The sequence below is a fragment of the Electrophorus electricus genome, chromosome 16 (genome assembly GCF_041902795.1).
Source record: "Electrophorus electricus isolate QZ-2024a chromosome 16, ASM4190279v1, whole genome shotgun sequence".
NCBI classification, from domain to species: Eukaryota; Metazoa; Chordata; class Actinopteri; order Gymnotiformes; family Gymnotidae; genus Electrophorus; species Electrophorus electricus.
Genome location: NC_137512.1, coordinates 12,884,265 through 12,912,019, shown reverse-complemented (window position 1 = coordinate 12,912,019; position 27,755 = coordinate 12,884,265). Strand labels below are relative to the sequence as shown.

The following is a 27,755-nucleotide window of genomic DNA, read 5'->3' as shown; positions in this document are numbered from 1 at the left end:
TCTGCCTCCTTGAGCTAACTCCAGGTACTAGACAATCCAATGACCTGGATGACTGAAAATGCTTCACAAAAGATCATGCTACTAACAAAAATCCCTCTACTAAACCAAGGGTTTACATACACCTCTTTTGTGCGTTTCTAAGAGTGTGAGCACAAATAAATAATAAATTATGCTGGAAACACAATTGGACTGCTGTGATGATACACTGAGAAGAGATGAGCTAACTGTAAACCTGCTAGTGTAATAGGATAATATGTGCATCCAAAGTGTCTCTTCAGAACTGCTCCAGGGAGCTGCACGAAGGACATGTAATTATAGTGCTTTAAAAGCTTTTTATTAAGGGTCTCCTGACCTTTGTTTTCATCTAGATTGTCATCTTCATTCTTTATTTTTGCTGAAGACTTCTCATCCTCTTTTTGGCAGTCATCTTCATCTTCTGAGCTAGTAGCATCCCCAGATGAGTAATTGGCTTTGATCTGCGCTAGCAGCATCTTCTTTGCAATTCTTTGGGGAGGAAAAACACTCAGCTGTCAAATGGCACATTTTTCCCCTCAAACAGCCAAGTACAATTTTAGGCCTTTAAAGAGATGTTCAGTATAGTCGATTCATACTGACAATAATACATGGTGCTAAATGAAAAACAAATGAGAATGCAAATGAAGGCTTCAAAATTCAATTTTGCTGACAAATTCTGTGTATGCCTTTAATTGGCAAGACCCCTGAATGCGTTACTGTTTAAAGATGTCACAAAGTAGCTTTACAAATGTCAAAATCCAAGCCCCCAGTGAGCAAGCCAAGGGTGACAGTGGCAAGGTAAAACTCCCTAGAGCATGAGGAAGAAACCAAGACTCAAAGGGGGGGGGGGGGGACCATCCAATGAGGCCCATGAAGGACATAATTTCTCTCTTCAAGTTGAGTATCGCAAACATGAATGGTTTCCATCTTCCTGACCTGGGCTCAAATTTGTCTGCTGTCCAATACACTTCCAAAGCACAAGCCAAATAGGTCTCTTCGAAGCTCATGCTATCAAGCCAGACAAACTGCATTAGTCATAAGAATGTTGAAAGCATGGTACCCAACAGGAACAGTGTGAAGAGGAAGCAACCATGTATGCTTTGAACTTTAAATGGTTTGAGCTCTCAACAGCTTTTACTTAAATAAAAGATGCCAACGTTCCTTACAGCAGCATACGGTTTTTGTATTAAACCAGCCATGATTCTGTTGGTGGATCCACTATGGCAGAGATCCAGAGTAATATGCTTCTGTATGATGGTGAAAACAGATCTCAGTGTCAATTGGATCTTCATTAGGTTAGGCTGATGTTTTGGGAATGTTTAGAAAATAGTGCCAGTATTTCTTATTTTAATTTTCTCCAAGTGTAAACCAGTTTCGTAAAGGGCAGTGGAAAGCAGTACAATAATACTATTAAAATGGACTTACTTTTTGTTAATTGAAAAACAAGGTAGTGAAAAATCTTAAGTTTCAATGAAAACAAATAAAGGAGCAGGCAGAGCAAGGTGCGAGCAACACCAAGGTCACGGGTTCAATTCCCAGGGAGCACACGTTATACAAATATGCAATTGCATCTGCCAAGCATTGTAAATGCAATATTTATTTATGCAATAGTACAAAAAGCAGTTTTCAGCCCAGTATTCAATGTAATGAATTCACATTTACATTTATGGAATTGCACCGACACTTTTTGATCCAAAATTACTTACAATTATGACAATTGAGGGTTAAGGGCCTTGCTCAGGGGCCCAACAGTGGCAATTTGGTGGTGGTGGGGCTCGAACAGGCAACCTTTCAATTACAAGTCAAGTACCTTAACCACTGAGCTATGACTGCCCCACTCAATTTCAGTTTTAACCAAGAACCCAGTATGAGAAATCCCTTGAAGTTCAAGCCTGAATGCCTTCAAATATTACTGGGCCAATATTCAGTTAAATGAATGAATATAACAGCACTTATTTTTGAAGGGTTTGAAGCATCACCATGCACACATCACAACAAGAACCCATACCTGGGCTTGCTCAACTTATTGCCACATTTATGATTTAAGATTTAATTTAGTAAAATTAAATAATATGAAGCCTTATTTCTTAAAATACAGAACATCATCAAGCTTCCTAGCTAAGGACAACTGTCTTCACATGTTAATTTGGCAAAGTCAAAAACTAAGATGCTCAATAATAATATGCAAATTATTGGCCAATCTTCCAATTCATCAATTTCATTAAGCAAGAATCAGAATCAACAACGAATGCTACAGGTAATGACATTGAAATTACAAGGCAAAGTGAGAAGGAGATGAACAGGCTATTAAAACAACTTACAACTTAACAAAAAGGAAAGTGGGAATTTTAATGTATGGTCATCTGTGGAAATATGCGAGTTTCCTTCTTTAAAACTGCTCCACAAAGATGGTATGTTTAAACACATTCCAATGGTGCAAATAAACACAGATAAACCCAAGTAAAATCTTTTTGAAAATGAGAAACTGTTACCCATGTCTGTTATCTTTTTTTTTTTACAAATTTGTAAACTTTTACACAAATAAAGATTAACACCTAGAAGAATAATTGTCAACTCCAATTTTCATGACCTGCTGCCCTGCCCAAGTTCTTCCTACTCCAAGCACAACTGACCAACCTTATGAGCTAATTATGCCTTTCAGGAGGGAGCTCAGGTATACAGAGACAAAAATGTGCAGTGTAGTGGGTAGAATTATATAGACCTTCAAAGGAATTTACAGTGCTTCCCATTTTTAAAATGGAGATTTATCTGGACTTTTGATGCCTTATGATTCTGCCTTACTGTTTAATCTCATTTCAAAGCCACAGGGGAAACGGTAAGCTCCTCAGTACTACACCCATCAGCAAGACCGTCATAAGAGCAATGAGATAAATTATGGGAAACGACAATGTATAATGATAAGGCATGGGTTTAAATGAGGAAGATGCATCAGAAACACCCACCAGACATTTTATTAGAAACACCAAGCTACCTAGGTACACATCTGACAGGTGTATCCATTAGCATGTGCTCGTATGCTACATGCTACTCTTTCAGAGACTGAACATTTACAATAGCAAATTGACAGTAATGTGTCAACTAAGATGTAAACTAAAAAAAAAAAAAAAAAAAAAAAAACCTTCTAAACTGATCATGCTTTCAATTCTACTTATTAAAATATCATGGTAGATCAGGTCAACTACTATGTTCAAAGAGTACCAAAAAGGAAATCTAATAATACCAAAAAAAAGAATCTGAAGCAAGAAGTAGGACAGGTCTCTTTAGGTGTCAGCTGACTCTAATGCTTACTCAAAACAGCCTGAAATAATTTGTGCACAACATTCCTACTTAAAAATGTTCAGTGCTGTAAGATATAAACCTTTTCTATAAAAGCTAGAAAAATACAATTCACTGGTGATGTAAATGGGTACAGAATGTGCTTCTGATGCCATAGTCTTGTGTCTTAAGTAACAAGAAAAATCTGTGGTGCATTTACCTGGTAAAGCTTTTTAAAGGAATGTGGTGAAGAGGCTACATGGCAATTGTATGCAACAAATGTATGTTACTTCATACAACCAGGCCTTACATTCTGATTGTGTACACTTCTTTAACTATAGGTGGTGTGTAGTACATTATATATGTAAATAAACAATACCATATTATGTATAACTGATCTATAAATGGAATTATGAATCAAAATCACTGTATGTGTGCTGCAGTAAAGAATTACATTTGATGTAGCCCATATAACAGCAGTCTCTGAGCAAACTGTAAATTTGGATATTAATGTGGGAAATGAACAGAAATTATATTCATTTATTGAAATTATTAGTGCTATTATAGCACAGCCAAGTCAGTAATTATATAAAGCTTTGGATGTTCAGAGTTCCAATCCAGTTCACATTTTTGTTCTGTTTCAGCTCCTCAGTCAGGGAATTTAGTGTCCTACAGCTCATGATACACCCTCTGGGTGTTTTAGGGGCCAGACTATGACATAAATGTGGAATCAAAGGATTAGAACCTGATTGAGAATCTCAAAATTAAATGATCATACAAAAGGTACAGCATGAAACATACCTATTCTCAGGGTCATCGTCATCATCAACCATTTTAAATGATTCATCCTTGACTTCAGGTTCATCTCCTGAATAAATCAAGAAATTAAAATTAGAGATGTGATACCAATTAGCCAGATGCATTAAATTGTTATTTTATAAAAATCAAACTTTATGTATTTATTTTATAGGAGTCAATTTTTAATGTATTGCAATAGCAGCAAAACTGGCATTTTGGAAAAACAGTATAAGCATTTTCAACCATGACTGACTCATGAGAAGATAAACAGTCGACTGATTACACAGTTAATTGCAAAAAAGAAGAAAATTATGAAAAAACACTCAGTAAACCAGCACGGTAAAACCAAAGCACAGGTTCATTATCTCCAAAAAAAAATTATTCCAAGCTTTTTTTCACATCCTCTTATTTTCTTAACACTGCCACTACAGTGCCTGTCCAACCTCTGCAGTTTAAAGAAGCACTATATTCGTATTAATCATCCTAAACAAAACCCTTCATGTTTAAGACTTTCAGCCAACTCACCTGATGACTGATGAAAAGAATCAATGCCACTCACAACGGATTCAAGAATAGGTTTCATCTTCTGCTGATCACCACTCTCTTCTCCAGAGTCTGCGACCTGCTCCTCCTCTTCATCGCTAGAGGATGACTGTCTTGGAGCATTTCCTTTATTTCTCTGTGACCTCCGTATCCGCTCAAACGATCTCTTGGGACCCTTTTTACCCTCTTTCTTGCTCTCATCCTCTTGTTTCTTACCTCCCTTAGGTGACTTCTTATTTGTGCTAAGCTTACTCAGTTTCCTAATTTCCTTCTCGAGGTCTGAGTTATGATCCGAGGAGTCTGATTCTTTACCCTTTTTCTTCTTGGTAACTTTCTTATTTGCCATGGATGATTTTTCAGTGTGATCAGAATCAGATGAGCTTGCATGAAGCTTGCGCTTCATTGTGGTTCTTGAATGAAGCGGAGAAGATGGCCCTTTTTTATCATTACCATCACCCATTAACTTCCCATTATGTTCTGCTTCACGTTCATCCGAACTGGCCTCCATACCCGCTGTTTGGAGAAGCACCTCAGGGACCTCATCTGAATCAGAGTCGGAAGGTGGAAGCCCTGGACTTTTGCCATCTGTTCTTGAAACCTTGGGCACACCCTTGCTCCTTCCCTCAGATGACTTGCGTAGAGGAGTGGTCTTTATCCTGGGTGATCGTTTGCTCTCTGACCCCTCCTCTGGTGATTGAGCATCCTCTTGCCCCTTTGACTGTGATGTGCCTTCATCTCTCTTAATTGTAATCTTAAGAGGAACAGGGGTTAGCTTTACAACAAGTTTTTTACCCAAATTTGAAGAACTTTTTACAGACTCTGCAGCCTCTTCATTAAACCCTGTGCTCCTGTCTGCTTCACTGTCACCAGCCTCAATATTATTTTGCTCTTCCTCTTGTTTTACACAGTCCGCAAGCCTCTCAACCATCTCAAAGAGTTCTTCAGGGACAGACGGTGGGATAGATACAATATCTTTGTCAAGAGAGGCTTCACCAGCTGATGTGGCACCATCTTCACAGTCAGGTTCAACCTCGCTACTGACAATCTTTTCTTTGTCTTCACTTTCTGCTGACTTGAGCTCGGTATCCTCTGTTGAGAGCACAGGACTGTCTTTCATTTCTGTATCAGCTGAAAGCACGTCTTGGTTGTCACCCTCAGGAACCACTGGAATCTGGTCTATAGTGCTATCCAAACCCTCCTCTCTTTCATTATGCTGATCAACATGTTGCGAGCTGGGAACCTTACTATCTAGATTCTGTCTATCTGCTAATGCATGTTCTTCTCCATTCTGGAGCTCCAAGGCTCTGAATTCTTCCTCCAGTGCTACCTCCAAGGCATTGTGTACCTTTTTCAGGTCAGCCAAAACAGATTTGAAGGCTTTCAAGTGCCTGTACCTCATAACATTGCCTCCAGAGTGCCCTGACACCTGCTGTATAAACTGCACAAATGTGCTGTTCAAGCCACTGGTTGTCTCAATAAGTTTCTTTGTCTTTTTGATTAGCTCCTTTGGAACCTTCAACTTTTTGTAGGAAAAAGTTACAGTCCCAGCTCCATGAGAGCTGAGGTCCTGTCCATTCAGTGCTGCATTCTGGCCCTTTCCATGTTTGTGCTTGGAATTATCACGTTTTGCTTTGTCACTCTCTCCCTTAGCCTTTCGCATGCATTCCAGATTTAGCAGAAGCGACTGACATGCTCCAACAATATCTTGAAGAGGCTCTGGGTGGCACACATAGCAATACCACTTGTTATCTTCATTCATGATTCTAGAGAGCTCTTTTCTTCCAAGATTACGCAGTATGCATTTTTTGCAAAAGGCATTGCTACAATAGTCACAGCAAATGAGGTTGCCCCCTTCTGCACACCACCTGAAGAACAAAAAAATTGAAGCAATACTTGACATGTGCATTCAAAATAATATTCTACTTAAGATGAAAGCCGAGGCTTATTCAAAGAGAAATTCAATTGTATTGCCAAGACTACTATTCAAGTCAATAAATGTGACAAATATAAATTAAAGTGAAATGATTAACGAATAAGACTTATACATTTTGAATGTTTAAAACCCATTTTAATCCTTGTAGTTGAAGCAAAGGTTTCAAAACAGTTCAAAGCACAAATCTTTGCATCATGTTATATTCAGTTAATAGTGAATGCTCCAATGAGAATGACTAGTGCCCCAGCTGCGTGTTATGCTGTAAATGATTACATGTGTCTTATTCCAGGGTATAACGTAAAAAGGACTTTTCAGAAAAGCATGCATTTTCATAATACACACTCTTGTAATAAAAGCATACCTTGATCTATATCTGCTCTCTTTGGGATTACACAAATTGGTAATTAAATCTTTAAAAATAGAGAACTTTCTTCTTCTACTTGCACTTACCATTTGAGAAAATATCAGAGACAAAAAGCAACTTTGAATTATAACTTCTTTTGGTCTGAGAATCTCCATTTGTGTACTGATCCCTAACATGTGAAGACTTTTTTTTTTTTTTTTTTTTTTTTTTTTTTTTAATACAAACAACCCTGCAGATAATTAGATTACTGGCTTTATATATTGTTGATAATGGATGATATAAATGGCATCTAGAGAGAAAGGTTGCTCAGTTTTTGGCAACATGACTAAGGCTGATGACCTGCTTCACAGAATTGTATAACCAAAGAGGATACATGACATTTCCCTTCTATTTGATCTTTTGTATAGTGCCTTGACAAGACCTAAAAATGCTCAGAGATGACAGTGGTGCTCTGAGCGTTGGGCGCCTTTTTGCAAGGTCTGTCTTGTCCACATACAGCATGCAATTTGACATTAATTAGACTCCTTATGTTCACACCCCACCACCTACACCCCAATTAAATTACTTTTTAGACTTATAAGTCTAATAACACACAAATTAATGTGCGAATGTGGCCAGACTTTGTATGGAAATCTGCATTAAACTAGATTCCCACATGTGGGTTGCATATCTGCCTTGTTAATACTGCACATTTGTATCTAAAACATATAGGCGTTCAAGTCAATTGTTATTAATCCTGTAACTAAGTCTAATAAATTCATTTGTTAAAACTGATTACATATACATGTGCCCACCCAGGACCTTTAGCTTCCCAAAACCTTATCATCAATCTTACTGAAGTTTAGGTTTTTGAATGAAAACTCTAGCAACAGTTGCTGAATGACAAGAATAAAGCTTGGTGGAACAGATCATTTTCATACCTTTCATACCTCACTCCCAACAGGGCACAAACCACCTAGGAAACCACCTGCTTTCTATGATTTTCTTAAAGTAAATTATCCATTTTTAATGTCCATTCTCAGGTTTTTACATGGATGCCACTATTAATGGTACCATTTTATGGTGTCATTGTACATTCAGAAAAGCACAGTCACACATTCTGTTCATCATCTGATCACAAATCCCTGGTCATTTAATTCCTGATAACACTGCAGTTGCATTTTACATATTTGAATAAGGCTTTCTCAAAGCATGTATACATTCATCTCTGGCTCCCTTTATTGAAACCTTTTAAAGGAACATTTAAAGCACACCCACATATACACATCTCTGTATTTTCACCTTCATTTTGTCAGCATGTGCAACATTTCAACATCCAAACTACAAAGCTATTTGACGTGAACAAAAAAAGCACTTTACCAACCTGCACTGTTCATCCATTCCATCATCATCCTTACTAATATCGTCACTCATGTAATATTTGAAACATGTCTGAGAGAAAAACAAACAAAATGGCAGTGTTAATCAAAACCAGTTGTGAACACTAGTGATATATATTTTTAAGAAAAAGTTATTTGAATCTACCTTGCAGATGAGAACACTGAGTGCAGGGTGCTGAAAGATGGAGTCCCTCTGAAAATGATTGACCTGCTGTCCACAGGCAGTGCAATTAACAATCTCTTGAAGGTGCTCATCTGGACAAAAGACACAAATAAAAAAAACCATCACAAGGCTATTTGGGTGTGTGTGTGGGGGGGGGGGTAACACGCATATTTAAACAAAAGCACCATCCCACATGCATGCACGCGCGCGCACACACACACACTGCTAAATGCTAACTCACCGCAACGTTTCCGTACAACCTCATCTTTCACTTTATTCCCTCCTTTGTTACGAAACTCTGGACCTTTGAAGTCATCTTTTCCTTCATTGCTCACAGGTTCTGGCTTCACCACAACCGTATCTACAAGAACAAGATAAAACAATGAGACTTCCCACAGCCAAAAACCACTGAATGGTCAAAGTTTCATGTAAGAGCATTTACCTTCTGGTAGTGCATCCATATCCAAAGTCCCATCATTAATATTGCCTGCAGTGCAATCGTGTTCACTCTCATTTGCAGATTCTGACTCATTGAACTCTATATGCTTGGTCACAATAGCAGGTTTTCTACAAATAAAAGGGAGAAGAAAAAGAACTATACAGTTAAACACATATATAAAAAGAAATATGTATATAAAAATAAACAATATATGAGAATATAATTTAAAAAAGAAATATACATAATTGTTACTCATGTATGAAATATTTAATTTCATTCTTCAACCCAAAATTCCAGATCCCATAGTACAAAAACAAACAAACTATAGAACACTGAAAAAGAAACTGCCATTATACTGGATGACAATGCATTTTGAAGTTATATGTTTAAACCGTTCACATTTTTGCTATAACAACAAAAAAAATTTTTTTGTTTATAACATTGCTCAACTGTTTTTTAAAGCTATGATTGGTATTTGGTATCTTGTGTGTTATGACTTCCAAAGTGATTAACACGGCTAACTGCAGTAACGTGAGATTACGATGGAACATTTTACAAAAGGTGTATATCTTTGTATTGTGTTTGTAGAATACTGAATATTAGGATAGAATATTGCACAATACCACCTAAAAATCACCACTAAACGTCCAACTCTTATTTAAGCCATTTTGATAAGTTTGGCCAAATTATATTTTTATTTGTTTGCTTATTTGCCTGTCTTTCTTTCTTTTTTGGGTGGGAATTAGTAAGTGAAGTATTAGTAAGCAGAATTACTAGTGAAGTAACATCACTCGAAGCTGGTAAATCCACTCCAAACCATTTATTACATTTTTTAGCACACTCGGTGGTGTCCAACACGTCCCCCTCAAGATGGTTATTTGCTTCTTTAGAAGTGGATTAAAATCATATTATGCCCTGCTTGTTGAAAATTAACCCTTACTCATCATTTGGAAAGAAAACTGTTAAACTCCTTAACAACTGGTCAAACAAAACTCACCTCTTTGAGCGCGATGAAGCCTTCATTCCTTCGGTGGAGCAACTAGGCTGGAAACACCAAAGATTTACTTTTTAAAAAACTATATCAATTTAGATCAATTTAGCCTAGCACAGGGTATGACTTTTCACAGCTAGATTACTTAGCTACTTATCCAGACCACTGCTACAGCATTAAATTAGAGAAAACAGTGTAAATGTTATGCACTGATATGAACAAAGATTGATCTCAATAAAACACCTTTGTCGGCCAATACTGACAGCTTTATTATAAAAACTGCGCTTTTAAAGTAGTCTGCAATATAATCCATATATAAAATGTAATGTGCTTTTGGCAAGATAAAACTAACAACAAGACCTAATCATTAAATCTGACTTGAAAAATATTACGAACAGTGCTGGAGAACCTTTAGGGGGCCGAATTACAAGTGGATATAACCACTCGGAAGAGAGAATTCACTCAGGATGCTGGTCGGAGCACAAGAATGAAGTTACTTTCCTTTCAAGTATGGTAGCAACCTGGAATAAGTAGTGTGTAGGTGAGCTAAAAAATTAACAGAGTGATGATGACACCTTCTGATGTGTACATATGACAACTGCCTACATCACAGTACTGTATTATTTATTCACTGCTTAATATTACCACAGTGAACAATAATAAGCTTAATCTTCTTATTAAACATACCAACATTCTTCACCAATAGCATGCGACTATGGTGCTAAACGGTAGTCAAGGTAACTTAAAAATACATTTCAGTAAGGTCACTAAATAAATCACATTGGCCAAATAACAGATAAGTATAAAACTATGACAGACAACCTGCAAGGAGTATATATGGCTGAAAGTAAAAAAAATATTTATAGGCATTAATGTATGTACAGCTGAACACAAACCAATACCAACTTAGCCCTGAGTTCTTTTATCTAACACTAAAACCAGTTCAGAGTGCTGTTCTTTCTATACTGTACAGCCTCATACACATTGGTAACTTGCTCCTGATAAAAAAAAGTAAACAATTAAAGTATTAGTATTTTTCTATGAATAATGTAATTGTGCACAAGCACATAAATAGCACTCCATATATAATTTCTGCACCACCCTACAGAATACAATAGTCATTTTGTTAAGTACCTTGGACATTATTTGATCATTGGTGTTTGAGTCACTGGAGGCCATTTCACCTGTTGGTGAAAGACAATATGTGGGGATGGGAAGGTGTTAAAACTGTGGTTGGATGTAATGGAATTCTTGAGTCTTAGCAAGAATAATCACTGATGTTACACAAATATGTTTCAGAAAATGTAAGCAAATACAGTGTACTCTACGAAATACAGAATGAACAATGAACACTTACCACTGGGGATTTCATTAACTCGGGATTCACTACTTTCCTTCTCCAGAGAATAATCCAGGAACTCATGAAGTTTTGTGACCAATGTAGTGAGCTTGCTGGACCTAAAAATTGCAAGATTTGAAATGTAAGCGATGGAAATGTATAAGAAACATGCCAGAGTTAAACTCAGCACTTTGACGGTCTCTTGAAATCATAATTAAAGTAGTATTTAACACACATCAATGGGAAGACATTTTCTCGATAATTCTTTGTAAGAAAAGGATTATAAAATCACGTTTACCATTAGAAGATGGCAAATGTTTCAATGTTTTAGCAATAGTAGGTATAGAACAAACCAAAAACTGATTATATATATATATATATTTATTTTTTTTTTTTAACAGCACAAACCACATTCAGAGCAAACTTGTGAAAGTAGCCCAACTCATGAAGTCTAATAATTAAGATGAATTTCTTCACTATACAAACTTTTAAACTGCATTTCAAATATAGTTTATTCCCTTATAACTGTTTCCATAGACATCACTGTGGTTGATGCCCCTCAATGAAAAAATAAATCAGGCCTTCAAAACAGCGAATCTTGAACATCGAAAGTGCGTCTCAAAGGCTGCACAACTTTAGTACTTTAAAGCCTAATGCTTGCGGTAGTGGCCCAAAACCACTCCGTTTTAAATGATTAGCACTTTTTGGGAAATAATCCAGCGGGCCCTTTCCTTTTCGACAGAGCCGCTTTCTCTGCACATAGGAGTGTATCGGAAGCTGCGGCTCGGCCTTGTTGTTTATTGACATTTTGCGTCATCACTCGCGAGCTAATCACTGAGCACGAGCTCATCTCCGGCGATAAGCCCAGTCTAGCTCTTACGGAACCAAACAGCCGCTTGATAAAGCATATGGGTGAAACGGTCCGTTGGCCAGCATAACCTAACATTGTGTACTACTGTGCCTGACTGGTTAATGTCGAAACATGTCAGTTTTGCTAAACCCACTTTGCTGGCCGGTCATCGCGCGCAGAGCGATGATCTGCAAGAAACTAGATCTCCAGATAGCTAGGCTACGTGGCTAATTATTCATAACTGGCTCCTGCCGTTCCAACTATCTGGATGGCTGCTGTTTGAGAACATGTTCATTAACGCATTTAAAGTCAAAGCAATAAAATGTTGCCATAGATGTTTTACGAGAGTATTAGCAAAGGGGTTGGTGAAAAAGAAATCGGGAGGGAAAGTACGACAGCACAAAAAAGGATTCCCGAACAGGCCTTTGATGAAGCGTATAATGTTAGCTTTGTTGAGTTTTTATCCGTACAGACGTCTACAGAAATGTCAAATGAACATTTACTTCTCCTGTCACTAAGCAATACGCATGAATATGTACGTTGCATGAAACCCCGGTGCAATCGCCAGAAATTTGAGCAGTTGACACCGGTAAGTAACTTAACTGCCAGCTAGCTAGTATTGCACACAACGAGGGAGCGAGGCTAACCAAACAGTCAGCACATCATCTCGAACTGCACACATACCTGCAAATACCTCAGGTCAAAACTTGTATGCCTCGAATCTTTTAAATCTTGATCCGTCATCCATAGAAGTTGCGTTAATACACTTAAATGCGTATCGCTTCTTTCGTATTAAAATGCTAATACTGATTTATCCAGATCAGACAAGACAAAGCAAGAGCGCCATCTTGCCGGATGGCTCGAGACGCACTAAAATGGCGCGTCCTGCACAAATCAGAGCACTAACCTCATTGGGTGGTGCAAGTTGGCTAAGAATGGGCATATTTGTGCTTTGGGGGCATAACGCATACGTGCATTAATGTACTGTATACATCAGTAACAGGCGTATGTTCTTTTAATTCAGGTAGGGTCCTACATGTTTGTAACCCGTGATAATGACAACCTTCAGAACTGCCTTTCAGCCATGTTCAACGCTTAAGATATCGGTTCCTTTAAACCGTGTCGGTAGCGACGGAGGGGTGATGCGGTACCATCACAAACCCCCCGTCTGGTCCGGTTTTACGATCTCAGTATGAAACGATCGATTGAACGTTAACTAGCCTGAAACGTCTCGTCCCATCTTGCCCATGCACACCCAGCATGAATCTGAGAAGTCTGGCACGATGTAGATTACAGTACTTAGTTAGCTACAAATCAATTTCCCCTAGGTCGTAGCACTACTACACCGGTACCACTAAAAGATGAGTCCTGAGCCTGACAATATTTGTGGATCAATAGTAGCTATCCAGATGCAGCTAGTTACGTAGCTAGGATTCAACGAAGGGTCAATATATGTTCTCCCGTCACGTCTAACAAGTCAGTAATAATGTCCCTAAATACGAATGGAAAAGGCATGAGTCCTTTTTTGTGTAGTCGCAGTGCACCGTTTACTAATCGTTTAGTCTTAACATATGGAAAACATCTGAACATCACCAGTGGTGCTCATACCTGCATTTGTCGATGTTCATTTTTAATTTTTTTTACGTCTGGAACTTGTGAGATCTTGGCATGCTTTATCTTCAAGTCCGATTTAAAAAAAATGAAATCCCCACTACCATGAAACAAAGCGAGGCGCCATCTTTCCAGATAGCATCAGAGCTGGTGATTGGCTGATCTTTGCCAAACCAGGAAGGGAAAGCTCATTGGTGTGTAAACATGAGAGCAGGACAACACACTATTATTATAAAGAATTATTATATAAATCACTCTTTTTCTGCTCATTTAAGCAGATGGTTGAGCGCTGTCTGTGGTTTCTTTATTTAATATAAACTTCAATTAAAAAACCCACTGATGAGTAAAAAGTACACATTTTTTATTCTAACAATGATCAAAACAATATTCATTTAAACTAATGGGGCTGTGTCATCCTTTATGCAGAGTCACTGGAAGTTTAGACGAAAGCTCTTCTCTTGCTCCTTGCTGCGACTCTCACACAACTTTGACACCTCTTCCACACGCCTTTGAAGTAGAACTGCACATTGAAAATCGTCATTAGGGATATGAAACCAAACATTTTATAAACTACACCCAAATTCTAAAAGTACACCCAAATTATATTTTAAGTCTAATAAGATACTAACCAGAATTTTGCTCAACCCATTGAAGGGAGTCCATGTGGGCATTTAGGATTTTGCAGATCTGCTGCAGCTGAAAAGGTGGTGGTGGGGTAAGACAGCAAAGTTAGTTTTTAGCATCCAACAACAAGGACTTTTTTTTTTTTTACCCAACAGGTTTCTGACTATACTAATTGGAGGTGTCCCTGCAACCATATTAAGTCTGTAATGCTCCATAAGCTTACAAAGAGTTGGTCAGACAGTTAGGGAGCAAGTCTACAGAACTTCAGGGTTTCAAAATAGAAATACTACATTTCAACTCATTGTAATATCCATTTTAGGATAGATATGGATGTTCAGAAGTGAAGATAAGTCTAAGAGAACACCTTAAAAAATAAGACCAACAGGAGGTAAACATAAGCTCTGACCACTGGACCAAAGAGCCAGCTCCCTGACATAGCAGCCAGAGCACCCATTTAACCTTCCTAAGTGATGGCCACCATCCCCCCTTCCGAGAGTGCCAGTCCCCATCATACACCTTAAAATAATAAGTTTGTTTTAATGGCTCAGTTCTGCAAGCGCCCACTTGTGACATGGGTACGATGTATTTCCAAGGTTTACAACCCCCCCCCCAAAAAAATGTATTTCACTTTACAACCCAAAAATGCAGAGCCCAAAGTGCTTGGACTAATTTCACTTTGAAAATGTGCTTGTCTATATTGTGGTCTACACATAAATACAAGGTGGACAGACCCATTTTCAGAGTTAAAGAGATGTCCCACTTTAATAGGACTTGAGGCTGGGAAAGCAGCTGGAACAGGACACAATACTTCTATAGAACAGTTCCAACATTATGACAAACAGCTTCATATTTCACAGGGAACTGGAAGCGCATTCCAAGATTACTCTCCAGACTAATGTTTCATTTTGTGTTGGCTTATCTCCTTTATATACTATTGAGGTCTTCAGTAAATTCTGCATCAAAAACATTTTATTAAGTAAAACATGACATGTCAGAATGTCAGTGCCATCCTTTAAACATGACCCTACACTTACCGGGTCACTTGTGTCTGCTGGCCCATTGGATGTATTAAGGTGCTCAATGATTTCCTTTAAATCTTGGGACATTCTCTTCAGCTGAGAGTCAACATTTTCTGCCAACTTATACCTGCATCACAAAGCTGCCAGTCAGTAAACAATTTTTTCAAAACTATCAAGAAAAAAGGGGGAAGGAAAGGAAAAAGCCTTCACATGAACTACCAGTATCACATAAAACACAAGTGAAAAGCATGCACAAAAACACTTAGCATCGTTAACTTTTGAGAGCACTTTGCTTAAGCATTTGCATGTAAAGGAAAGGCTTACGTTCTTTCTCGCTCCTCATCAGCATTTTGCATATAAATGGTACCACTTTGCTCCTTCACAGACTCCTCCAGTGGGACAAGAAGATCCTCCAGCTCTTTCTGTTGGGACAGGATGAAGTCCAACTCCTGGTCTAGTCTGAGGTTAAATGAATGAATGTACAATTTTGAGACACAAAACTCATTACCAACATGTCATTGTAGTTAAACATATCTTGCAAGTACGCTCGACAAATTTACCTTCTTTGGTCCAGTTTAACTTTCTCCATGTCTTTATGAAGAGCTGTAATCTGTGCAAAGCAGTGTTTGATTAACCTTAACATATGAAGAAATGTAAAACAGCAATGATTTATTCAAATATGTAAAGTCACAATACTAGACTTCAACCATACTACTGTACAAAACATTTCAAGATCATATTGGTAAATGGTACTCTTTGTAACAAATACTACTGTATGGGAATGTAATATTTCGTGAAACTAATGCGACAAGTAAGAACAAATTTTAAGTCAAAGGCAGCTGTTCAATGTACATTTTCATTTAGCCGGCTACCTTTTCTCCATTCTCTACCAGCATCCGGTCCCAGGCATTGACCTGTGTGGCCTGCTGAAGGAAATGTCTCTCTTGGTCCTCCAACTCAGAACTCCACTTATTGATTAAAGCTTCCAGCTGGGCATATGACATCACTGGTGCAGCACTGAGTACAAGAGTGGCCAAATATTTAAGCATATTAAATATTGGGGGGGGTGGGGTATAGATAAAAAGTGTCATATCCCTCACAAGCACTGTAGTGTACCTGGCTGCAACAGTAGCAGTGATGGTGGCTGCAGAAGTTATTGGAGCAGCAGTTGCAGCAGGCTTCAAACCCAGTGAAAAGCTTGTGGAAGCCACTGTGGTAACAGCAGCTATGGAGAGCAATGCTATTAGTTCTATGGGGTGCAATAGTACATTGTGCCTCCACAACCATGCATTAAAGTCACATAATGCATGGCTTATCATGAATTAGCTCAGTTATTATCCACAATTACTATTTCCCTTATTTTTTCATGAAAAAATAAATCTCCATGTTTAATATGCAAACCCAAAACTTTTTCTTCTGTACAACCAAAATTGCCATTAGTAATTCTATTCCTCCCATTGATGAAACAAAAATCTTAATAGCTTTGCTTTGCCAATTGCCTAGCCTAACCTAACCTACCAACCTATGCTAATATCCACAGATGTTAGAAATAAAAGAGTGAAGACATTTAGCTGCACCATCAATAACAGCAGAGATTACTTTGTTAATTACTATGTAGGCCAGCACAGGGACATAGGCACATCTAGATACAAAGTTGAATTATACTGCCTAGAACAAATGATTCTTTGGCTAGCATATGGATGTAGAATTTTCAAAGATGATTATGCTTGATTGGAAATAGGTGTACGTTATATGATTTTAAAAGAACATCCACCAACCAAAGAGGTTAACGTATTTACCCATACTATGGTTTTATATATTTTAAATTTCTTAGTGTGTTGGTACAGAAGAAAGGCTCGACTTTCACAAAAAATATGTTACCCGTCATGACAGCGCTGGCAGCTGCAGTTCCTAGTGGTTTGAGTGACAAGCCTGTGGAGGCAGGGCCTGCTGTAGTCACTGCAGGTACTGCTGCCGTTATTGTACCACCTACTGGCATAGGAGACATCCTCTGACTGCCTTCGTTCTGTTCTTTTAAAACATCTACAACTTTTTCTAGATGTTAACACCTTTGTTTACTAACTGCATCCACATCATAAATCACATGTATTGAATTTGCTGAATTAGTTTACTATTAAATATACAATGAATGCTATGAGGTCTCTGCACATGATAAAACTGTCACCCAGAACATAAGCCTACTGGTGAAGCCTGTAGCTGGTGCTGATGTTATGGGGGTGGCAAACAGAGAAGAGCCTGCAGGAACCAGGCTAACAGCTGTAGTCGTAGCAGGAGATGGGGTTACTATATGAAGGAGAAAGCAAACAAGCAAATTAATACATCAACTTCTAAAACGCAACTCCCATCCTCCTTCATGTAAATACTTCTCTCACAGTAACAATAAACAGAACATAATTACACGTGCCTGCAGGCTTGACCCCAAAGCTGAATCCTGTAGAAGAAGCTGTGGAAGCTGGTGCAGTGGCTCCCAGAGTGAGACCTTTGATTTAGCAAAAAAATGAAAAAAATTACTGCCTTCTTTACAACCATTATAATTATTACATCAAAGTGGTGGATAGATGGTGTTCAGGGGTGATCAATACAATCTCACCTGTGGTTTGCCCACCCAGTGAGAGGGCAGGAGTAGTCTGTGCTGGGAGAGCTGTGGTGGCTTGAACCTTAGCCGCTCCAAAGTTCAAGCCCCCAGTAGATGGTTGGATTGCAGACGTGGTCTGGGTAGAAAGGGCTCCAAACGTGAAACCCGTGCTGGTGGAGGAGGATGGTGGTACTAGCCCTCCCAGAGTCACTCCTATAGTGACAGGCTGAGAGGCTGTAGGCTGGCTGAAACCCAGTTTTGGAGCGGATGCGCTTGGAGGAAAAATACACAGATCTCTTTTTAAAAAATATATCACCTCTCAAAAAAAGAATATCATCTCCAAGACAGTCACTGAAAAAAAACACCTTAGTATTAGTCATGACCTTAGTTATTCAAGAGGAAACATGTAAGAAGACCTTAGGCTAGCAATTATTTTAAGGAAACCTGTATTTAACTGAATTCTTACCCAAATGTAAATCCTCCACTTCCACCAGTAACACTGCTTTGTTGCATTGCACCAAAGGTAAAGCCACCCTGTGAGGTGCCATTACTTGTAGTTGGCTGTGCAAGGAGTCCTGCTATTTGAGATGTGCCAGCCAATGCCTGAGGTTGAGGTTGAGGTTGAGGTTGAGGTTGAGGTTGACATGCAGCCCCAAAAGTGAAGCCCCCTCCAGCTGGAGTACTGGTCTGCAATCCAAAGCCAGTGGCTGAAGCAGTGGCTGAAGCAATGGTTTTAGGGGTTCCAAAAGTAAAGCCCCCACCGCTGGTTTGTCCAAAATTGAATGACATGTCGCTCCCTCAAAAGTCTGAAATAATGACATTCAGAAACATCATATAAAGTAACAGTTCTCTTTGGGAAACATGTAACCTTCGCTCAATGCAGGCTGGATACATCAACTCTTAACTGATGCCTAAACTTTTCTCTAACCTTGTTTTACTACATAAACGTGCGTTCATTATCTACTGCAGTTTATTTTCTCGCAATGTAGCATTTAAAAAATTATTCTATTTAGGTCAACCAAAGTGTTCTATTCAGAAATTCATTAAAACTATCCAACTAACGTTAACAAGCACAACCCAAACGTTATAAATTCACCAAGGTATCTCAGTACCACGAGTGACTGCGAAAAGTAAACAGGGGAAAACCTATATTACCATTATAGGAATAGCATAAATTATACATTGTTTATAAATCCACTAGCTAAAAAATCTTGCTAGATAAGCTAACACGCTAACGTAGTAATAAAACAAGCGCTAGCTAGCTAAATCTCAAATACATTAATAAAGCATCACCGCTGTAGCTTGCTAATGAACTATAAATACGTTAAATAAAGATAAAATCGTTATTGATTAAACTGATTACTGCAACCTATAGAACATGCTAAAGCTCCAGCTAAGACTTACCATGCGTTTGCTAAAATGTAGCTAAGATAGTTAGATAGCTTAGCTAAGTATTTCTGCTATTCCTGCTTATTTAAGGCAGTCTTGTGATTCCAATCAAGCATTCACAACCTATTTCTATACTCATAACCATATTACGCTACAAGAACAACTTCCACGGGGAATAGTCAATGATATAAAAATACAGCTAGCCAAAGTTACCTCAGATCAAACGTAGCAAAAGTATCGACATTCCTGATACGAGCACAGCGCGGAAAACAAGCCGTGAAGTCCGCGTCGGCTGTCATGAAAGGACCGTGATGTTATTGGGGCATCCAGCCACTTGCCTTTTTAAAAAGAAAACAGTATTTCGCGAAAGACTATAGGGTTCTGTTTTCACCCAGTAGCTTATTTAGTATATCACATCAGATGGTAGCATCAGGCATTTGGTCACTGCACATGGAAAAAAAAGTATGTAACGTATTTCCTGCACCATTATTGCGCTCACTGGGAGCTTGATGTCAAACATTTGTGAAGCTGCTTTGAGACAATGCCTGTTGTAAAAAAAGTGCTATATAAATACATTTTGATTATAGTTTACTTATATAATAGACCGGATGACAGGTTGGAAATGGCATTGCCTATAGCCATTGTCTACTTTTACCTTTCGTATTGCCATAGGTCCATGCCTATATTCTTTGCATGCTGCTCTTTACTTGGTGCATCTATTTTCTGTTCTACAATAAACCGGAGACGCGCTTACAGAATTGCTGTATGACATGTTATTGATTCAGTCCTGAGAAATTACTGCCACATTTAACCAGCTACGTTTTATAAGTGGCCTCTTATGTATGTCTACGATGATATGGACTATTCTTTTGGGCAAAAAAAATTTACATTACATTATTACATTAAAATTACATTATTGCTCAAACTAAAGATGCCCTTATATGAGGGTATTTAGCTGATGTCTACCTAGTTTGGGATGGGAAGATACCTGTATGACTTCAAACTAAGAAAAAAGATATGTACATATCATGTACGGTTAGTAAGAAATCTATGGTAATCTATGGAAATCTATGGTATCATGGTTAGTAAGAAATCTGTGTGACATCTTAAGAATTCAGGACCTCACATTGCAAGGCTGCTGATTAAAAGTTTGTAGAATGACACAACTGACCTCTGATACTATAGCCTCTGAGTCTTATACTGAGGTCTGAAGAATGCTGAGCATTGTTGTAGTGAAAGTCATTGATTGCAATTTCAAGTTGTCTGCATTGCTTTCAGACATTTACATGTTCCTCTTTCTTCAGGAACAAACAATAGTGCAACAGTGCATTTGTACACATCAGATAAAATGAAAACATTTGTCCTCTTACTTTATCTGCAGAGCCACTACTTCTAGGAAGGGTTCCTACAAGATTTTGGAGAATGTACATTTATACCCATTCAGTCAAAAAAAGTTTGTGAAAAGTTTGTCAGGCTTTGATGTTGGATGAGAAGACTTGGCATTCGAATGATGTTCATTACAATGGTGTTCAATTTGTTGCCATACATTTGTAAGGATATAGTTGTCTAAAATGCCTTTATATGCTGTAACATCAATTTTATCTTTAACTGGAACAAAGAGGCCCAACCCAATACCTGAAAACCAACTTCAGACCATTAACTGTCCTTCACCAAATTTTACTGTTGGCATGATACATTCTGATAGGTAGCATTTTTCTGGCATCTGCCAAACCCACATTCATCCATCAGACTACCAGATAGTGAAATGTGATTCTTCACTCCAGAGAATAAATTTCCACTGTTTTCAGAGTCCAGTACAAGCATGCTTTACACAACTCCAGCGGCTGTCTGGCATTGCACATAGTGAGCGTAGGTTTGTTTGCAGCTGGTCAGTCATAGAAATACATTACATGAATCTGTGAGGGTGTGGCACAGTATTTTTGCTATTCATAGGATTGCATTCTTCTCAACTGAGTTTGATGTTGAGATTCCTGGGATATATTAGGTTCCAACTTAGTGGTCATAGTCCCAAGTGCCCCTATCATCAATGGGTGTTACACCTTGGTGTTAACCTTCTACAGTCTCTCAATTTCTTCTTTAAGTTCCTAGTATTTTTCCAACTCTGTTATCTGTCGGTGATAACATTGCATGATTTATGCTGCCCATTTGACTCATTAGCTAATCCTTGGGGGTCAATGGATGTATTCATGGTTGGTTCATGTCTTGTCCTGGCCAGTAGGTCTTATACTTTGTAGGTTCCTTTACTCCTCTTTCTTGCTGACCTTGGATCTTAAGTGGATTTTCTGGTCTTTTTGATGGCAGCTTCCAGTTCTTCTCTTGGCCCTCTTATTTTGCCTGCTGGGTAGCTGATGACCGGCAAGGCATATGTGTTTATGGCTTTGATCTTATTGTTCTCATTCAACAGACTCAAGTGGACCTGCCTATGGAGGTATTTAGATGTTGGTGTCCTTTTCTTTTTTGCCTCTTGGTTGCCATGTGACTGGAGAATCCCCAGGTATTTGTAGTTGTTCTTTAGGACTTGTGGAAGTTATGGAAGCTCAGTTTGCTCTCTCCTGATCAATTTTCTCTTTTTACTATCAGCCAACTTACAATTATCTTGAAGATCTTTTCCACACTGAGATTGATGTATTTCCTAGGACCTGTTGTAGCCATGCCTCCAGCACAACAACTTGGTGTTATCCCTCCACATTCTCTCTATTTTGTCTTTCAATCCCTGGTACTTTTTTAAATAGGACTGCCACATCCATTAACATTGCTCTTACCTAGTATTATAAAGTTTGGTTTGTATACCATACACACATTTTACATACACACGCGCACACACACACACACACACACATATATATATAATAAAAAATATATAAGGCAAACAGTTACACATACATTCAGTGTTTCTATGACAAAAAAAAATTAGTATTGCGGCTTCAACATTGTCCTGAAAGTGTATAAAGACCCTGGTGCACTGGCTCAAATGATGCAGTCCCATTCACCACTGAATGTTAACCTCACTGCGAGTGCCATCACCATCAATAGTGCTCTCATTGCCATCGGACAGAAATCCGCTCCCAGAGCGCTGCAGTCTGCTCTCCAGTGCTGCGAGCCTCTGCTTGAAGCGCTGCTGCGCAGCTGTGTGCTCTGCCAGCAGCCGTGCGAAGCGTGTCTGCAGCATGTCCAGGGAAGTTTCCAGCCGCTCCACCTTCTCCTCCATGTGCTCACCTGCAAGGCCCCCGGCTCCGAGTTCCTCCAGAAGGCCCTCCTTGCGCAGAATCTCCCGGCCCCTCTCCTCAAGGGCCTTCTTGGCATCAGGGTATTCCATCACAGCCTCCATTAGGTCACCCTTGGACAGGCAGAAGAGGTCTGAGTAGCCAATGCTTCGGATATTGGCTGTGCGCCGGTTACCCATCTTGCTGCCCTTGATATTGAGTACACTGATCTCACCAAAGCAGTTACCAGCCGTCAAGAGGGCATACTGCGTCACCCCATCATCAGCCACCACAGCCAGTCGGCCCTCCTTAATGATATACATCTCCTTGCCAATGTCACCCTTGCGGCACACATAGTCACCTGGGCTGAAGACCTGAGGGCGAAGCTTCAAAACAAGCTCCACAAGCAAGCCTGCCTCACAGTCCTGGAAGATACGCACCTTTTTAAGTGTCTCCAGGTGTACATTGATGGCGATCTCAGCCCGCAGTTTGTTTGGAAGGTTCTTTAGTACCTCCTGCTCATCAATCGCCTTCTTGTTGGTCCACAGGTAATCAAACCATTTAATAACCCGGGCCTCCAACTCTTTGCTGACCTTACGGAACTGCATGTAGTGCTTAATGGAGTCGATACGCGTCTGGAACTCAGCACGTGTGGCGTTTGTATTGGATATCATAGATCCCACATTTCCTACAATTGTGGCAAAGATGAGGACACCCACTAGGAAGTCAAAGATCACGAAAAGATACTCCTCATCACGCACTGGTGCTGGCATTTCTCCTATGGTGGTGAGTGTGAGGGTGGACCAATAGAGGCAGTAGACATAACCCCTTGTCAGAGTGCCAAACTCAGGATCGGAGATGTTGGGATAGACCCACTGATCAGATCCAAAGCCAAGAGACTTGGAAATTGCAAAGTAGATGCAGGCATTCCAATGGATGATGACCAGGATATAGAGTATAAGGTTGCTGATGCGAAAGGTGTTGGGGTAGCTAGTGCGAGTCTCTGTGCGGTCAAAGAACTCAAACATGCGAGAAAAGCGCATCAGCCTATTGAAGCGGAGTTCAGGCACATTGATGCCAGTGGCAATGTAGGCCAGATCTGTAGGCAGAATGGACAGGAGGTCTATCTTAAACTGGGGGGTTCGGACATAGGATTCTCTTAACTTCTTAAGGTCCTTCACCAGAAGACCCTGCTCCAGGAAACCTGCAGAGTAGATATCATCCATGTAATTACAAGTAACAAGTATGAAAATGTCTGCAAAATGGTAATTCAACTAACACCATATTTCCAGTTGATAACCTAGGCTTTTGACCTGTTCTCAGTCTCACACAGGTGTCCAGTATGTACACCAGATCAGAGAGGTAATCCAGAACCAGCCACAGAATGTAGTTGTTGGTTTGAAGCTCATCAAAGCAGGCCCTGTGTTTGAAATATGAATAGCAAAATTGTGAGCCTGGTAGGGGAAATGGCCCATACACATAGCACAAACGCAGTTATTTACATAAATCATCATTAAAATGAGAGCCTAAATTAGACTCACTTGCTTCATTTGGTCTGAAGCTCTCAAACCTGTTGTATTTTAATGAAGGAAACAACTGCTGAAAAATAGTTCAAAATACAGCCCTAATAAAATAGCTACCTCTGGTTTAGGTGAGAAGCTTGAATAATTTTATCCTTCATATATTTTGCAATTAGTATATTAATGCCAAAGAGTACAATTGCAGTAGTCAAGACTGTTCTTGAGATATTTTAATTGTCTAGGATTATCATGCTCTTGGATGAATGCATTTAGTACTTGAAACCTTTTTTCATGTCCAGCTGGCCATATCTAATCCATGGAAAGATATTACAAGAATTATAGAATAAAATGATCAAGTTGTTGCTGCTGTGTCAAAAACATTTCAAACCTCTCTACCTGCAGCTATAATAAATTTAAAATGAAGTTTGTTTCCCACAATTCATATAGTAATGAGGTATTGTTTGATACAGTCTTTATTTTTAAGATGTAAAAATTAAAAATCACTAACAATTCTGATAGTGTCTTAATATTGTAGCAAGCAATATTCAGTTTATAGTTATATAATATACTGTATATATAAACTAAATGTTATAGAGATTTGTTTTCACATGGTCTCAGTGATTTCGCATTTTCCCCATTTCAGTCTTGAATAAGATAATCTAGTCCCCTTTATAGTTTTGGTCTTGGACCTGATTCTCTTTTGCCTAAAGGTGATCTTGACTGCTAAACAGGCAAGAAAGACAATGGAGGGAAGCCTTTACCTGGCCACCAGGAGACACCAGTTGTACAGTGCAGCTGTGGCAATGACAAACAGCCAGTGATAGTACATATCATCTGCTGGTGCAAGGACAAACACATCTGGCTTCTTCCTGTTGATGAATTTCCAAAAGCCTTCTCATATTAAGTCTTAAGTAATCTATATCGTACTTGAGGTATACTTATGATCATTTAAATGGTATAGAATGGTAGGAATCTAAACTGAACAGTGCACTCCCAGGACTATGATCAGGAGACTGACTTGGTTTTGACACCAGTGCCTGAATCATGCTGGTCTGGTCTGCCACTGCTGATGCGGCTGGGAGCCATGCGAAGCTCTGGCCCACGAAAGCGCTCCAGGAAAGAGTCCGGCCTCTCTCCCTCCTCCTGGAGACTCCTGTGGGCCCATTCTCGGAGTGTCACCACCATCCTCACCAGCCTGAGGTACAGGAAAGTTTTGTTTGAAACACATGTTATTGTCCATACATTTTTATTTGTAGTATATGCTTGTCTTTCACATCAGATTTTTTTCCCTAGAAGTGCAGGAAAAAAATATGACATTTGAATTTTTCAGCTCTGATTGGGAGCAAGTTAACATATTAACACAGCGAGTCAATAAATACCATGGTGATAGCTTGGATAAATACAGATCTAATAAGTAAAAAATGCAAAGCAAACTTGAGCATTACATACTGTTCTCCAAACATGGAATTTATTGTTGTTGGAATTTCACTGTTGGTAAGCAAATGCCCTCCGATCTATCTACTAGTATGAGAGCTAAAATTGAGAATACTGAGATTAGGATAAGACAACAGACCACCCTTTGATTATGGTGCTCACCTTGATAGAGCTCCTCTTCCACGAAAGGAGCTCTGGGAGTTCAGACCTCGGGGCTCAATTGTGGCCACCCTTTGTAGTTCCGACGATGTGTCATCACATATGGATGGTCCGCTTTAGCACACACAAGCAGTGGTTAGTATTCAACAGTGTAACATCCTGAAGTTTAAGAACAGGAGTAGTCATTCTCACCGACTCAATGTGCTGTCTGCTCTCTCAGAGTCATCTTCCATTGAAGTCTTCACTGAGAGCCTCTGAGCTGTCAGATCTGTACTCTCCTCCATCACTTGGCCTGTCATTACTGTAAAAGTGTATGCTTAGTATTTAATGCATTAAGTGAGAAAGGCTAGAAATAGCAACATATAAACGTAAGAGGTCAGGAGAAGTAATTTACTGTAGCAATTTTGTAATACAATTGTGAAAGTACGAACATGATACTTTTTTGTAGAGGTAGTCCTAACTGCTAGATTTAATACTATGAGAAAATGAGAACTGTAGTAAACAAAGACCAAGAGGATGGCCAGTCAAGATCAGATCCTTCAGAGTCACTGTCACCGTGGAGATATCCTTAGCATCCATAGCAACACCATGAATTGTAGTAATGATTAGTCGCACTATTTGAATCAATAAGAGCTGGATCAAGTGGGAATTAGTGAGGAGTGGTGCATGACTGCATCTCTCATATGCTGATATACATTGATAAAATAAAAAGATATATGCAGACCAGAAGAGACATGCCATCCAAAACATAAGGATTGTGCGTTACCTCACTCAGGTTGATACAGCTGCTAGACACCTGTGCTGAACTGAATATTTGTAGCAATAATCCAGTTTGGTACAATATATAAACTAAATACATTCACATTCAAAATCTAAAGTGAAAAGAATGATCCCTGGTTTGTTATATATGACCAACATATATTCAAGACTAACAAAGAGCATGAATTATTACATCTTGTCAAATGTAACTATGGTAAGATCAAGAGCATTCCAGATGTACAAAGTATAGCAAGGTGCAGTATAGTTATCACAGTTGTATTAGGCTTACCATGGTATTAAGCCAATGCCAACTTTTATTTTACAACTTTGTGTTTCACATGTGACAAGTAGATTGTGTGAATATTAATGTCAATATTATGTAATGAATTAAATTATTCATTAATGAATTATTATTAAATTATTAAATTCTAAAGTCACACAAACTCTTTGACTCTTTCATTTACTCACCTTTCTTTTTAAATGTTTGCTTACTGGACAAAAAAATTAAAAATTCACAACTTCATCCGTTGCCAAAATATTGGGAAATCTAGACTTCATGGAAATTAGGTGCTTCTTTTTGTCAGTATCCGCTTTGTTTTCTGCTCTCCTTCAAAATCTGCATGGTTGCTCAGGTCTTTCCTATTTGGACTCCATGCTTATTTGGGGTTCTATGCAAGGCTGAGGTCCATGAGGCATGACCACAATATGCTGCGAAACTAACCAGGAAAGGATAGCAGACAGAGAGGGGCTGTGCAGGGAGGAGAGAGAGGAGAAACATTACCATATGGTACTTGAGACATCACACACCTCTCCACCCCCGCTGCACATCTTGCTACATCTAGCAAAAAACAACAGAGCTGGAATGAGGCCCAGTGCAGGGTTTGGGGGGATTTTTAAAATTTATTTATTTATTTTTTGTGTTTGTGTGCCTTCTGTTTATTTCCAATCACATCGCAGAATCACTGAAAAGGGCATCATTTGGAGAGAAAAAGGCTTTCAGCAAGTGCTTTGCTGAATGAATAGAGCCTTTGTACAATGGATCTCATTGTAATTCAGACAGGCTCTTGTCTCTTTGAAGCATACTGATTGCATAAAGTGGCATGCTTTCCAGGAACACCCATACCTGCCACCTGATTAGCTGCCTAAAGATTATATACTTGCTGCTGGATGCCTAAATCATCCTTTAACTCTAGGCTAGCACATCCATTTAGTCTGGACATGTTTCTCAGGTGATTGGAGGTGATTATAAACCTTCATCCCCTTTGGTTAGACATAAAGTGCACACTCTCTCATGCTTTTAACATCATGGTATTTCTTAAGGCCTGGACTG

The 27,755-nt window shown here is 39.0% G+C and overlaps 3 protein-coding genes across 6 annotated transcripts in view; all 3 read right to left on the bottom strand.

The window, feature by feature from the left end:
* The window catches only part of atrx (ATRX chromatin remodeler), a 38,646-nt gene extending 24,727 nt beyond the window's left edge, over positions 1-13,919 (bottom strand). Inside the window, exons 1-11 of one of the 3 annotated variants that reach the window (XM_027029017.3) lie at positions 13,699-13,919; positions 11,259-11,359; positions 11,036-11,085; positions 9,908-9,954; positions 8,914-9,038; positions 8,713-8,832; positions 8,454-8,563; positions 8,293-8,360; positions 4,615-6,497; positions 4,093-4,159; positions 353-504 (exon numbers count right to left, since the gene is read on the bottom strand). In XM_027029017.3, coding sequence (XP_026884818.2) covers positions 353-504; positions 4,093-4,159; positions 4,615-6,497; positions 8,293-8,360; positions 8,454-8,563; positions 8,713-8,832; positions 8,914-9,038; positions 9,908-9,954; positions 11,036-11,085; positions 11,259-11,359; positions 13,699-13,718 — 2,743 coding nt within the window. In that variant the 5' untranslated portion in view covers positions 13,719-13,919. Of the gene's footprint in view, positions 1-352; positions 505-4,092; positions 4,160-4,614; positions 6,498-8,292; positions 8,361-8,453; positions 8,564-8,712; positions 8,833-8,913; positions 9,039-9,907; positions 9,955-11,035; positions 11,086-11,258; positions 11,360-12,774; positions 12,956-13,698 lie in introns of those variants that run through there. The other 2 variants (XM_081698940.1, XM_027029018.3) reach the window with 2 other exon arrangements.
* A 122-nt stretch (positions 13,920-14,041) lies between these two features.
* On the bottom strand, positions 14,042-19,698 carry nup62l (nucleoporin 62 like). 2 transcript variants are annotated; one of them, XM_027029024.3, is made up of 13 exons: positions 19,543-19,698; positions 18,407-18,746; positions 17,956-18,212; positions 17,770-17,844; positions 17,547-17,648; positions 17,226-17,336; positions 16,461-16,569; positions 16,217-16,361; positions 15,905-15,954; positions 15,669-15,803; positions 15,360-15,471; positions 14,331-14,397; positions 14,042-14,221 (listed from the first exon to the last, which is right to left on the bottom strand). In XM_027029024.3, the coding sequence occupies exons 2-13, from the start codon at positions 18,727-18,729 to the stop codon at positions 14,130-14,132; spliced, it is 1,578 nt and encodes a 525-aa protein (XP_026884825.3). In that variant the 5' UTR covers positions 18,730-18,746; positions 19,543-19,698; the 3' UTR covers positions 14,042-14,129. The 2 variants fall into 2 exon arrangements, with proteins under 2 accessions (XP_026884825.3, XP_026884826.3); XM_027029025.3 differs by having other exon boundaries at positions 17,226-17,333.
* A 979-nt stretch (positions 19,699-20,677) lies between these two features.
* On the bottom strand, positions 20,678-27,122 carry cnga2a (cyclic nucleotide gated channel subunit alpha 2a). The gene is made up of 7 exons (XM_027029019.3): positions 26,894-27,122; positions 25,859-25,967; positions 25,670-25,780; positions 25,092-25,268; positions 24,835-24,942; positions 23,867-23,973; positions 20,678-23,757 (listed from the first exon to the last, which is right to left on the bottom strand). Exons 2-7 carry the CDS (start codon positions 25,963-25,965, stop codon positions 22,337-22,339), a joined length of 2,031 nt encoding a protein of 676 aa, XP_026884820.3. The 5' UTR covers positions 25,966-25,967; positions 26,894-27,122; the 3' UTR covers positions 20,678-22,336.
* Positions 27,123-27,755: the final 633 nt, after the last annotated feature.

What these genes read in the sequence shown, in the direction of transcription:
- cnga2a (XM_027029019.3), bottom strand. Translation starts at nt 25,965, where the DNA reads ATGACAGGCCAAGTGATGGAGGAGAGTACAGATCTGACAGCTCAGAGG. An exon ending in GCAGACAGCACATTGAGTCG is followed by an intron (nt 25,781 to 25,858) that starts GTGAGAATGACT and finishes TGTGTGCTAAAG; the next exon opens with CGGACCATCCATATGTGATG. An exon ending in GGCACTGGTGTCAAAACCAA is followed by an intron (nt 24,943 to 25,091) that starts GTCAGTCTCCTG and finishes ATTCATCAACAG; the next exon opens with GAAGAAGCCAGATGTGTTTG.
- nup62l (XM_027029024.3), bottom strand. Translation starts at nt 18,729, where the DNA reads ATGTCATTCAATTTTGGACAAACCAGCGGTGGGGGCTTTACTTTTGGA. An exon ending in ACTGGGTGGGCAAACCACAG is followed by an intron (nt 17,845 to 17,955) that starts GTGAGATTGTAT and finishes GCTAAATCAAAG; the next exon opens with GTCTCACTCTGGGAGCCACT. An exon ending in TGGTAGAGAATGGAGAAAAG is followed by an intron (nt 15,955 to 16,216) that starts GTAGCCGGCTAA and finishes TGCTTTGCACAG; the next exon opens with ATTACAGCTCTTCATAAAGA.